General features: G+C 41.1%; 1 protein-coding gene across 1 annotated transcript; it reads left to right on the top strand.

The window, feature by feature from the left end:
- The first annotated feature begins 1,326 nt into the window (after positions 1-1,326).
- On the top strand, positions 1,327-4,804 carry LOC115663439 (VAN3-binding protein). Its single transcript, XM_030585432.1, has 8 exons — positions 1,327-1,521; positions 1,611-1,700; positions 1,830-1,898; positions 2,215-2,581; positions 3,412-3,582; positions 3,727-3,776; positions 4,451-4,499; positions 4,587-4,804. Exons 1-8 carry the CDS (start codon positions 1,327-1,329, stop codon positions 4,802-4,804), a joined length of 1,209 nt encoding a protein of 402 aa, XP_030441292.1.
- The last annotated feature ends 8,720 nt before the right edge of the window (positions 4,805-13,524 follow it).

Below are 13,524 nucleotides of genomic sequence, written 5' to 3'. Positions count from 1 at the left end.
ATTCTGTCCACTTCATTGGGAGAAGCTTTTTGATCTGCATAAGGGGATGGGAAACAACCTGTCATTTACTGTTGAATGTCCCTCTTTGTCTTCCACGGACATATACTTGGAACAACATTCACAACACTGATTAGTTGTATATGGAGGGGGGAAAAAGGTACAAGTTGCATATGTTGGTGATGAGTACTTCGAAGTTGAATTGTGCCCTGGCAATGGAAAATACACGTGTCTGGATCGTTAATGATCTCTTTTTTTAAGATCCATTTCAACATGTTAAGCCCTGTTTGATATAACTCAATTGAAAATCCAACACATAATTAGATCAAACTTTTTTTATTGTTCTATTTATTATTTATTTAATACACTCAATTAAGTCAAAAATTCACTTAACCTAGTAAGTAAGGAATGGTTACTCAATCCCGCGAGTAGGAAAAATAATAAATGGTAATTTGAATATTGCCAATTATTTTGTTAAACTCTAACAATAAGATCGCGGTTCCATGTTTGATGAGAAATTAGTCATATTTATCCACCGATTTCAATGATTGTCGGACAAATTTGTATTTGTATTTTCGACATTTATAATTCAGTGCTTAAATTAACGTCCACGACTTTTTTTCTAGAAGAGAAAAGAGCTACAAAACCATTTAAACTAACATGGGAAATTATAGAGGGTTCTTTTAGGGAACTTATTAAGACTTATTAAATATATTTTGAAAAACTGATAGATTTGATTTTTGAGTTATGTTTTTTCTTCATATTTTTTTGGACATATGTTCATTTTCCAGTTTCGAAAGCATCTCAACAAATGAGGGCACAAAAGAAAGTATCTTCATTAATTTTCTTTTTATTTGAGTCATCTTACCAAGGACATCTATCGATGAGATTCAAAAAAATAACTCAAACTTTAAGTTTCATCCTTAGAAAAGAGACGAAATATTACGGATAATAACGGGCTCTATCTTGCCAATCTTTATATATTTCATTAAGGAAAACACACTGAACTTCATCCTGAAACTTAAACAATTTCTTTTCATTTCCTTTCTCTTTTTCTTATAATTTCATTATATTTAGTTATAAAAAATCAATCGAGGTCTTCTATGATTAAGGCCTAGGGGTTATGATGATACACACCACCACCGCTCTCTAAATGGGCCACAGTGTAATGTCAGAGTTGGGCCCCACAATACAAAATTCAGAGATTAATAATAACAGTGATTAAAGAACCAATCTATTTAAGCATACCCCCCATGCTTAGAGTTTGCTCATATCTCTGCTCATCTCCTAATCTTATTCTTCTTCTTCTTGAAAAGCAATCACATTCACATGGAGTCCAACTTCAGCTCTGCACCAACTCAAGCTCATCCCGAGACCATGGACTTCCTCTCCAGTGCATGGTGCAATTTCGCAGTCCAAGCTTTTCAGCCTCCATTGCACGATCCTCACCACCAGTCGATCGTCCTCCTTGATCCCCCAATCGAGAAACTCGAGAAAGAAACGAGCTCTCCTAGCAATTTCCTGGTGAGTTGAGTAAAAGCGACTTTAACTTGTTGGATCATCGAGTTATTACGTATAAGTTTTATTTTGGTGAGAGGAGATATGATGCTAAGTTATACAATCTGCAGAGGATGGACAATAGTGTGACCATGGATGATGCAGGTTTCCAGTCTTTACCTCCATGGAAATCGAATAACGTCAAGGTACTAATGTTATACATTTGCTTAGTCATAAATAACGAAGTGAACTCTATCCATATATTTATACTCAGACATAAATGACTAATTGATAGTGCTAATGAAAAGCCCTTGTTTCATATTCTTTTTCCACAGTCATGGATATGGATGCAACAGGCCATGCACCCAGAACTAAACTATAACAGCTGTTTCAGGAAAAAATGGGTAAGTGAAACATTTCAGATGTATAGCAAGTTAGCAACGTAAAGTCTTATGCTAGATATTTCAAATGAATTGTGGTAATTATATCTACTAAGAACCGGGCCTTGAAATTGGTATGGCTAGTTAACTTAAGAAGTGATAGCATGCAAGTGGAAATACGATATTTAGACAAGTGGGTCATTATAGTTGACGCAGATAACTATTCACCTTGTCACTTTAGCTTGTCGATTTTCATAAAAACCGATCTTAGCGTATCTATCATTGTTGTTTTTGTCATAATATGACTTTTCATATTGGATCTCATGCTCCTCTCGCACAGGCTCCGTGGAAGATGATGTCATTCAAGATCATCTCAATTAAGAAGTGGTTGAAAGAGATGAAACTGAAGAGGAAGGAAGAAGAGAGGTTGCAAAGAACCGAAGTTCACGCGGCGATGTCGGTGGCCGGTGTAGCAGCCGCCCTAGCTGCCATCGCTGCCGAGAGCTCGAAAAGCAGCGAGCCTTTGTCCTCAAGCTCGGAGAAGGAAGCAGCAGTGGCATCTGCAGCGGCCCTTGTGGCGGCGCAGTGCGCGCAAGTGGCGGAGGCGATGGGAGCGAAGAGGGAGCAGCTTAGCAATGTTATAACATCAGCCATGAGCAGCACCAGTGCAAGTGACGTCTTGACACTCACCGCCGCAGCTACTACATGTAAGGCGCTCCTTTTCAATCTAATTTCTCTTTAATTCATTCTGGAAAAGTGATGATAAAAGATTGGTTTGCATGAGAGATTAAGCAATATTTATAACTAAAAAAACACGAAAAATTAATATGTTCAAACTAGGAAACGAGTAAGTTGGGAATCCTAGATTAATTCTAAATCAAACATTTCTAAATAGAAATATACCAGATCTCTAAAATCCTACAAATCTTAAACACGAGTTAAAAAAGGAAAAATCTCCTTCGTGTTCCGGCACTTAAGCTCATATTTCACTAATTTTACCTTGCAAACATGAGTTGCAGCTCACAAACACGCAAGCTTACGCAATAACGAAGAAAACTCTCTCAGTTCATTAGTTCATCGAAAGAAGTGGGCTGTCTTTACATGAAAAATGAAGCGTTATGGAAAAAAACTATAGACAAAAACATTCAAACTAAGAAACAAGTAACTAAGAAATCTTACTAGATAACCTAAATTAGTGATTTCTACATCCAAATAGATAATATCCCTATAATCCTAGTTCAATCTCAAAGACAAAAGGAAATAAAACTATTCAACTCTCTAAAATAATTACCTGAAAATTCTAAAATCCCGAAACAAGGAAAAATTAAACAAATTGTAATCTTGGAAGCTTATCATGTCCCGCGTCACGTTCTATCCACCTTATAAACAATAAGAAAAGAATTAAAATTAGTTTCATCAGCCAAACTCATTCCTCCTTTTTCTATGAGCTGAGCAAATTTCCACATTATTACCACATAATCTTCTCAAGTAACTGAGATCTGTCATATGTTGCTTTTGATGAATGTTTTCTCTTCAGCATTAAGAGGAGCTGCCACGCTCAAGGCAAGGACCGGATGCAGAAACAGATTGAACGGGACTTCACCAGTTCTTCCTATCGACCACGACCAGAACGACTTTGACTTCGACTTCGACAAGTGTCGTTCCATCTTGGCCAAAGGTACCGAGCTCAGCATCGAAGCCCCAGACGGTTCGTAAAACTCCGGGATCCTAATGCATAACACTACTACTGATCATACTATAATCGTCGTGTAATTTGCTAATTACTATCATATTTTTCATTTTTGTTTCTCTAGAACTTATGCTTTTCTACTTTATGAATCAATTCGGACAGGGAGGTACGTGGCCAGAACAGTTTCTTTGTTCCTAAACAACGAAGCCAAGGTGTGTGTTTATTCCTTTTGGCGATTATAGTTTATGATATACATGGGGGAACAATTTTTGTAAATATTAATTTGTTCAAGATATTAGCATACATACATGGTCACCTAGGAAACTAGATACGTCTTAAATTCAAGAACAATTTATTGTCCAGTGTACGATGTATAGCTAGATATGTATATGTACGTGCATGGTTACGTATTTTAATGGTAAAATTACCCAATTAGTCATAAGCCTGTTATACGGCCACCAATTCAGTCCTAAACTTTCGCATTTGGCCAATTCCAATGTAACCTTAAACCTCTGTGCGAAATTCTAATATAATCCGTCCAACCAATTGTCACCAGAAATGGCAGACATGAAGCGGCGATCCACAAGTTGTCCACGTCGGTGTGCCATGTACGATGCCGGTGATGACTTGAGCCAAGTCAGTAATTTTCAGCGGCAATTGGTCGGGATGACTACATCAAAATTTCGCACAATAATTTAGGACTGCATTGGCAAAATTGAAAAGTTTACACCGAATTGGCATCCGTATAATAGATTAACGTTAGAACTGATTGGGCAACTATTCATGTTTTGATCGATGAACGTTAGAACTCTCTAAATTATATATAGAGCAATACTGAGTGCGACTTATCAAATGAATCTACCATGGCTCGTTCTTACTTTTTCAGGTGATTCTCCAACTTAGGAAGCTCAATTTGTTCAAAAGCAAACAGGAAAGTACGTTCTCTCTTTTCCATCTTGGTCTCAAATTAATCTCTCCTCATTATCGTTAATCACTTATTAACGAATATGCTTTTTGAATAGGCATTGTATTGGACTTGCATGCTGAGCTATATAAGGATGGAGAGGCCGAAGAGACCGGGACATGCTATCTCATTGTATTGACGACGAGCCGTGGAACGATTAAGCTGGACATGGTGGATGATTATCGACGATACAAGCTGTGGACGACCACTATCAATCATCTACTAATGCTGTCCACTTCATTTACCAACTATGAGCTTCAGTTTTATAGGAAATAAAACCCTAATATTTTGTATGGATGCGTGATAATGTCGTGTGTGTATATCGATATAGTTTTTGTCAAGCACATAATTTGTTTCTGCCACAATCACGGCTTCAAGAACCATTGAGATGGGAGATTAGCAAAGAGAGATGGGGATATCCGGTTTGTATGAGTACGAAACTGCTTCGCCAAAAGGCGTCAGACGAAATACCTTTCGGACCGTGGATCAATGAACATATCAACAAAGGATGTGAATACTCATCTGTTGATTCTTGGATAGGCAATGCAAATCAACGAGAAAATTAAAAGTACTGAGACTGGAGATAATCGTGTCCAGTCATTTTAAAGTGTATTGAAATGTAAAAATAAACTGAGATAAAAATTGAACAACTGATGTTCATCGATTGATTGACAGTCCCTTGTACGGATTACAATTCTAGTATTTATAGCTACTACCAACAAAGTTAACAACGACTACAAAGAAGTTAAATACATTTTACGTGACTCCTAGAACTCACAATTTCATTACCCAATAGTTGCTCCTCCACTCTTCACATCCAGCATCACCGATTACTTTTGAAGTCCCCTGATCCACTACTCGACGGTTGCAATAACCCACATTTCTCGGCCTCTATTATTAGTAGCTTTCGAGATCTATGGTGGTTTTGTGTAGACGATGAAGATGAAGTTGAGGGGTCTTCGTGAAAAAGGAGCAGGTGACTGAGAAAGGGATTCTTCAAAATCTGAAACGTGGACCCCCGCCTTGACACGTAGCGATCAACGATAAAGAGGCGTGTGGTTGACATGACGTGCAGGACCACCCAATATATTCTCCGTTTATGGCTGAGTAGGAAACCGCAAGGACTGCTTTTGGAACGCCGGGGCTTGTGGGGAACTGCCGGGAGAGCAGACCGAGAGACAGAAAGACCTTCACTGTTCTCAGCAAGTTTTCTGCACTTTATTCTCCTCCTTTAGTGAACGTGTGTTCTTTTTGTAAGTAAAGAAGTTGGGCTCCAAGAATAGAACTGTAACTTTCTTTTTGTGGGTGAACGTGCATATACTTTGTCTGCTTGATCATTTTTTGCTCTTGATTGTATATATTCAGATTGCCATTCCTTGAGGTAATGAACCTCTCCAAATTTAACCACGTGCCCACAATCCTTTTCTTGTCAAGAATCCTGTGCCTTCATAAAATTCAAAAAAATTTACAAATTTTCTAATTAGAATCTCTTCGTCTCTCATATCCATATTTGCCGAAATTCTCAAGGAATATGCCTACCCGCTCTCCAATTTAATACAAGAATATAATCTTCCTAGTTTATGCCATGCACATGTGATTTTTGGCCATATTATATATCCAATGGGATTGGTCAGATTTTGTTCTCTTGCAAGCTCAGTCCAGATAATTTAATTAAGCTCAAAGCTTCCCTACACCAATCCAATCAAAATGCAATTTATGTGGGCATATTATTATCTAATGAAAATGCTCCTAATATGCAAATAGAAATTAATAATGTTTTTGTTTATGGGTCGGGGTCAGTCCCTAATTTTTTATACAATGAATGACTAAATGGGTCGCTAAAATTTGGATGTCAACAATTCTTATAATGAAATCAACATGATTATTCACATGCTAAGTCATATCTTTTCGCTATACACTTGTGACGTGCAACAAATAAAATCGTTGGTAAATCACTCTTTCAATACATAACAAGCATCTCAATTATCAATATTGAAATCCCAAATAAGTTTCTTTTATCCTTTTTCTTATCAATGTCTCTTTTTTATGACCTTAGGGTACAAGCACAGAGATGGAATACCCTGCAAACCCTACGATCGATCGATGAAGATACTATTGAAGTCATGGGACACCGCACGACATAAAAAGAGAAAGATGCTTGGTAACTAAGGTAATAGACAGGCATGTATACGCCCCGATACTTACACCACTTGGGAGTAACCCAAACCGCAATACAAAAGGATAGATGGGAAAGCATCATATCAAGATTCATACAGTCCTAGGAGGCTCTTAAGAGCACGAACTTGCAGCTTCAACATCGCTATGTGGTCCGCTATTCTCTAAAATAAAGTCTCGACATCGACCTCGTCGCACCCCGGTATCATGTTCCGTAGAGTTTTACTACTGTTCGTATTGAGAAAACATGCCTCTGTCGTCTCTTGGTCACACGGAGTGCTCTCTTCGATCTTGATCTTTCTCTAATGATATCACGCGCGCCAAAAGAGCCTCTCCAGGTTCAGGAATAATATTAGCAAAGGTGATACACATTTTTGTTTTTTGGGATAATGACAAAAATAGTCTTTGAACTTTGGCCCAATGTGTAATATAGTCCCTGAATTTTTAATTTATTCAATGTAGTCCCTGAACTTTAGTCTAATGTTCAATGTGGTCCCTGAACTTTTAATTTGTTCAATGTGGTCCCGGACTTTTAGTATATGTTCAATATTGTCCCTGAACTATATGAAAATTTTCAATGTAGTCCTTGAACTTGAATTAATAGAATGACTACATTGAATATGTACCAAAAGTTCAGAGATGACATTGAACAAATTAAATAAACAAATTAAAAGTTTAGGGACCACATTGCACATTGGGCCAAAGCTTAGGGACTGTTTGTGTCATTTTCCTTTGTTTTTTTTTTTTTTTTGTGGGAGGAGCAGAACAATTGCACTATATACATAGAAGTTTCAACCCCACGAGGGGTCACTACTATCCCAAAAGGTGGGACACAGGATGTGTCGGTTAATGTCTACCCAAAGACGTGATTAAGATCTGCTCGTTTGGAATAATCCATCATACCCTTTTTGCATCAACAAGCAGCTACGAGAATGGATCGCGCATTGGCAAATCCCATCAATTCAGCCATGCATGCGACAGATCCATGCAGATATTAGGCAACTACTAATTGTGGGGTTTGGATTCGAAGCAGGCCTAACAATATGTTCTCTAAAGGAACGACTGCTACAAGAAAACTCTGAAGAAACCCTCATCGTGATATTAGATGAAGTAACTAATTATCGCTTAATAATTGTCGCGACCGACCTCCCCGCTTTGTATTGGCAAACAGGCAAAAAGGGGGGGGCTCGCCTGATACGTGCTAAGTCTAGGTTCGGGACTTAACTCGGGCTCTCCCAAGCCCATACCATATCGCGACTTAGGGTTTAAGTATTTAACATGCAAGTGGTTTATATCAAAGAGTCGCCACTAATCGATTTGGGATGAGTCGATTAGAAACCCAAATAAGGTAATGGGAGAATCACCCTATTCCTACGAATCAGAGATTAACTGAGTTCGGGGACTTGGTTACACTAGTTGGATAACTAATGCCCTTTCGGTACCTTTTTACCCTGTTCATTTCTGAAAACATTTGTCAGGCAATTTGGATTGATTTTAGAACCTTTCTCCTAACATATGAGGTGATCAAGCGAGTGCATAATCAAAAACGATTAGCAGTCAAGATAGATATGCAGCATTAGGCTCTAATCCTAACTAAGTCAGATGATATTCAAAACATAACAGTTCATGCAATTATGTTTTCATTAAAAACATGCATAATAATAGCAAAACAGTAGTAAAAATGACATGCAAAATACTACTGGATAACCCTATAGGCTTATCTAATTTAAACATGGCAATTTATGCAATTATAACAACATGCATAATAATATAACAATAAATTAAAACATTCAGATAAACCACATAATTTAAAAATATTAAAAATTTTAAATATTTTTATTTTAAATTTTTAAATTTTTTTTTTAAAAAAAGTAAATACGAAAAGAGAAAAAGAAAAAAAAATTTAAAAATTTTTTAAAAATTTTTTTTAAATAAAAAAATAATATAATATTTGAAACCGGGTCGGGTTGCGGATCCGGGTCAACGGATTCGACCCCGGTCGTTGACCCGGGTCGGGTCAGTTGATCCAGATCGGTCGAATCGACCCGGGTCAACGGATCCAACCCATGGCGTTGACCCGGGTCGGATCAGCTGATCCGGGTCGGTCGAATTGACCCGGGTCAACGGATCCGACCCCGGGCGTTGACCCGGGTCGGGTCAGCTGAACCGGGTCAGGCCGAACCCTCGTGCGCAGACGCCGGTGAAGCCGAAAATCGGCCTATCGCCGGCCGACCCAAACCAGCGCCGACCGAAAATCTGGCCCCTAAGACCACCACCGAGCTTCACCGACCACCAAGCTCACCGTCCGGCCACCTACTCGCCGGCCGGCGAGCAAAACTTACCCGGCCTCATTGAGGCATTTTAGCGAACACATGATAGGCGCAACAAAAACTGAGGGGTTTTGACCTCCTCCGGCGATCCGGTCGGCTCCGGAAGCTGCAGCTCGCCTTCGACAGAGAGTGGAGACCGTGACTGAAGGCGGTATGGGCCGGGAATCGCGCGACACGGCCGACGCGAGTCCCGGCCAAACCGTGCCAAAAAACAGGGGTGAACAGGGAATGTCGCGACCGGGAAGGCTCACCGGTTTGTGCTGACTTCCAGGGGGCTTCCGGCTGATCTGGGGGCGTCGACGACCGCTGCTGGTTCTCCTTTGGCTCCGGCGTGACCTCGGTTTTCTCTCTCTCTCTCCCTATTCTCTCTCTTCTCTCTCTGTTCTGTTTTTCTCAAAAATGGCCGACCGGCCTCTCTCTCTCTCTCTCTCTCTCTCTCTGGCTATATATAGCCGGCGATGACGTTGCCCCCTGCTTCGTTGCATCCGCATGACGACGGCCTGCACCGGCGTACTCTGGCCCGCGACTTTCGTGGCCATTTAGGCCGGTGCAGAGGGGGGGCCGGCTCTGTGAGTGCAGAAGAAGAAGGGGAGAGAGAGGGAGACCGGGAAATGGGGAAGACGGGACTGGCCTTAATGGCCAGTCCCTGTGGCGTGCTACCCCGGCCCTGCTCTGGCCGGATAGGGACGGCGCAGAGTGGCGCCGCCGTGCGTCACCCTACGGCCAGAACAGGGGCAAACAGGGGAGGCGACAGCGACGCTCGGCGGGGGAGGAAGAAGGATGAGAAGGGGCTGGGCCGGGCCAGGCCCAGCCGCGCGGAGGAAAAAAAGAAAAAAAGAAAAAGCGGGCTGGGCCAGCGCGGGGGGGGGGGAAAAGAAAAGAAGAAAAGGGCCGGGTCGGCCCGGCCCTGACCCGACCCGACTCGAATTTTTTTTTTTTTAATTCTAATAGACCCTATTAATATAAAATGTACCTAATTTCTATATGCAATGCATTTAAATAGAAATATTTTTTATTTTAGGAATTAAAGAAAATTAACTCCTAAATTTTGTGTAATTAATTTTGGGCAATTAAAAATAGGTATCAACAGCTGCCCCTCTTTGAAAGTGAGCTCGCAAAGGTTGCATTCGCAGAGGTTGCATTCAAAGATAAAATGACACCTAAATTTGGCCCATGCATGCTCAATGAATGCTATTTTTGGCAAGACCGTGAGTCCCATTTTTTATGATGCGATAAGATGATGCGTGCTAAAGCAGATAAAACATACCTAGGGCTACTTACCTTGTCGAAGGGTAGAGTAATTCCAGATAGTTGATATTGTGTGTCGAGGACCCGAACCTGTCTTCGATCACCTTGACGGGAGAAATGGTTTGTCTAGGACCCAAACCTATCTTCGGTCGCCTTGACGGGGATTGCTTTTGTCTAGGACCCGAACCTTTCTTCGGTCTCCTTGACTGGGGAAGTCGCTTGCTTAGGACCCGAACCTATCTTCGGTCGCCTTGACTGGATTTCGTTTGTCTAGGACCCGAACCTTTTTTCGGTCGCCTTGACTGGATTTTGCTTTGACAAAGTACCTGGGAGTCATCGCCCGAGGATTTGATGGTTTGTCTGGTGGGTCCTCGCCAGCAGGTCTTGAAAAGGCTCAAACGATGAGCACCTGGGGGTCCTCGTCCGAGGATTTGTTGGTTTGCCTGGTGGGTTCTCGCTAGCAGGTCTTGAAAAGACTCAAACGATGAGCACCTGAGGGTCCTCGCCCGAGGATTTGTTGGTTTGCCTGGTGGGTCCTCGCCAGCAGGTCTTGAAAAGACTCAAACGATGAGCACCTGAGGGTCCTCGCCCGAGGATTTGATGGTTTGCCTGGTGGGTCCTCGCCAGCAGGTCTTGAAAAAAACTCAAACGATGAGCACCTGGGGGCCCTCGCCCGAGGATTTGACGTGAACAGAGGAGGTCAGTCCCATGCTCAGGAGGGGTACCATAACAATCGTAGGTACATGGCGAACAGAGGGGTCAATCCAATATTCAGTTTGTGAACAGAGGGGTCAATCCAATATTCAAAAGGTACCATAACAATCGTAGGTACATGGATTTTTGGAACCGGACATGGGTAGAATATACTTACCTGGGCACGTTCCTGCCTCTTAAGGGCATGTCTCCTGTCAGATAAGTTTTTTCGTGCAAAGACATACGCATTCATTGGAGAAATAGACAACTGAAGCTATTCTAGAATATCGTATAAAATATCTTGACCAGCTAGTCAAGATGCTTTTCTTTTTAAAAGGAACACCCTATTTACCTTCTAGGTAGTTTGAAAAGAATTCTGAAGAAATACCTAGGGTTTCTTACCCGGAGATTTGATGCATCATCTGTTGAATACCCGACCTTTTTCGGGGCATCTCTCTTGGGATGATAATGAGGACTTCTCCAGCGCCCACATTTTCGTGTCCTATCACTGGGGATCAAAACTCTAAGCTGTCAAAGACGATTAGCGCAAACATGCATGCATTCATCAAGGATAGACAAGCTAGGCTATTCCAGAATGTGTATTTGAAAGTTCATGCATGATGATTTTGCCATGTTTGCATCACCAAACATCCACCGAGGGTAATTACCAATCAAGACAATTTTCGCTCGCAAGGTGGACTTCTCGAGATGTTGAATGAGGGACCTTCAGTCAGAAAGGACTTTCCACTCACTCTCATTGAAAAAGGCTGTTTGTCCCGTCCATTAATGCGAGAACATCGAAAACACTCAATCTGACCGTTATCACATCCGCAAGGGTCTGAGTTTTCTCGCAAGCGGTATGACGCTGCCGCCTATGCGCGATATTTAGCACCATATAGACTTAATTCCTTGTGCTAGTCTGCCTAATTTACCGCACTACAGGATGAGTCCTAAAGAGAGCGAGATTCTAAAAGAGAAGGTGGAGGAGTTGTTGCGAAAGGGACACATTCAGAATAGCATGAGCCCATGTGCTGTTCCGGCTTTGTTGACTCCTAAGAAAGATGGGAGTTGGAGGATGTGTGTAGATAGCAGGGCCATTAATAAGATAACCGTGGGTTACAAGTTTCCAATTCCGAGATTGGATGACATGCTGGATAGGTTGCACGGTGCTAAGTGGTTCTCGAAGCTAGATTTGAAGAATGGGTTCCATCATATTCGAATTCGGCCCGGAGATGAGTGGAAGACAGCTTTCAAAATAAAGGAGGGGTTGTACGAATGGTTAGTGATGCCTTTCGGACTTTCCAGTGCTCCAAGCACTTTCATGAGGCTTATGAATCAGGTTCTGAAATCTTTTTATTGACAAATTTGTTGTAGTTTATTTTGATGATATCCTGATTTATAGTAAAACCGAGGAGGATCATCTATTACACTTAAGGGAGGTATTGACAGCTTTGCAGATTAATAAGCTATATATTAATCTTAAGAAGTGCAGTTTTTTAACTAATAAGTTGTTATTCCTAGGGTTTGTTATTACTGCTGAAGGAATAGAAGTAGATGAGGCGAAGGTAAGAGCAATCAGAGAGTGGCCGACTCCTAAAATAGTTTCTGACGTTAGGAGTTTTCATGGGTTGGCTACTTTCTATCGGCGATTTATTAAGAATTTCAGTACTATCGCAGCTCCGATTACTGAATGTATGAAGAAAGGCAAATTTCTATGGGGAGAGGAAGCTGAGAATAGTTTTGCTATTTTGAATGAGAAGTTATGTACTGCACATGTTCTTGCCTTACCTGATTTTGATAAACTTTTTGAAATGGACTGTGATGCTAGTGGAGTTGGTATAGGAGTTGTTTTATCTCAAGAGCGCAGACCAATTTGCTATTTCAGTGAGAAGCTTAGCGAGGCAAGACAGAAGTGGAGCACTTATGATAAAGAAATCTATTCTGTCGTAAGGGCTTTGAAGACCTGGGAGCATTATCTGATTAGGAAAGAATTCGTCCTTTATTCTGATCATGAAGCTTTGAAGTATCTGAATAGTCAAAAGATGATTAGCAAAGATATGCATGCGCGATGGTGTCAATTTTTGCAAAAATTTTCTTTCAGATTACAGCACAAGTCAGGTGTGCATAATGTTGTGGCAGATGCATTAAGTAGGAGAGCTGGCTTGTTGATTACGTTGAGCTAGGAAATTCTAGGGTTCAAGCAGCTGAAAGACTTATGCAGATAATGATGACTTTGGAAAATTTTGGGAGTCATGTGTTGCTAGTCAACCTATACAAGAATTTTATGTGCAGGATGGTTATCTGATGCGTGGCAATCAGCTTTGCTTTCCTCGGACATCATTACGAGAGAAGGTAATTCGTGATTTACATGATGGTGGATTAGCTGCACATCTAGGTCGTGATAAAACTATTGCTGCAGTCCGGGAGCGATTTTACTGGCCCCAGTTGCGTAGAGATGTCAGCAGGTACGTATAAAAGTGTTATGTTTACCAGACTGCTAAGGGGAAATCTAATAAAACAGGTTTATATATGCCATTACCTGTTCTTGAC

The sequence above is a fragment of the Syzygium oleosum genome, unplaced genomic scaffold, assembly GCF_021117445.2.
Source record: "Syzygium oleosum isolate NSW1041296 unplaced genomic scaffold, Sole_v2.1 Sole_v2.21, whole genome shotgun sequence".
In the NCBI taxonomy this organism is placed as follows: Eukaryota; Viridiplantae; Streptophyta; class Magnoliopsida; order Myrtales; family Myrtaceae; genus Syzygium; species Syzygium oleosum.
The sequence above is the reverse complement of the archived record's forward strand: the minus strand, read 5'-3'. Positions and strand labels throughout refer to the sequence as shown.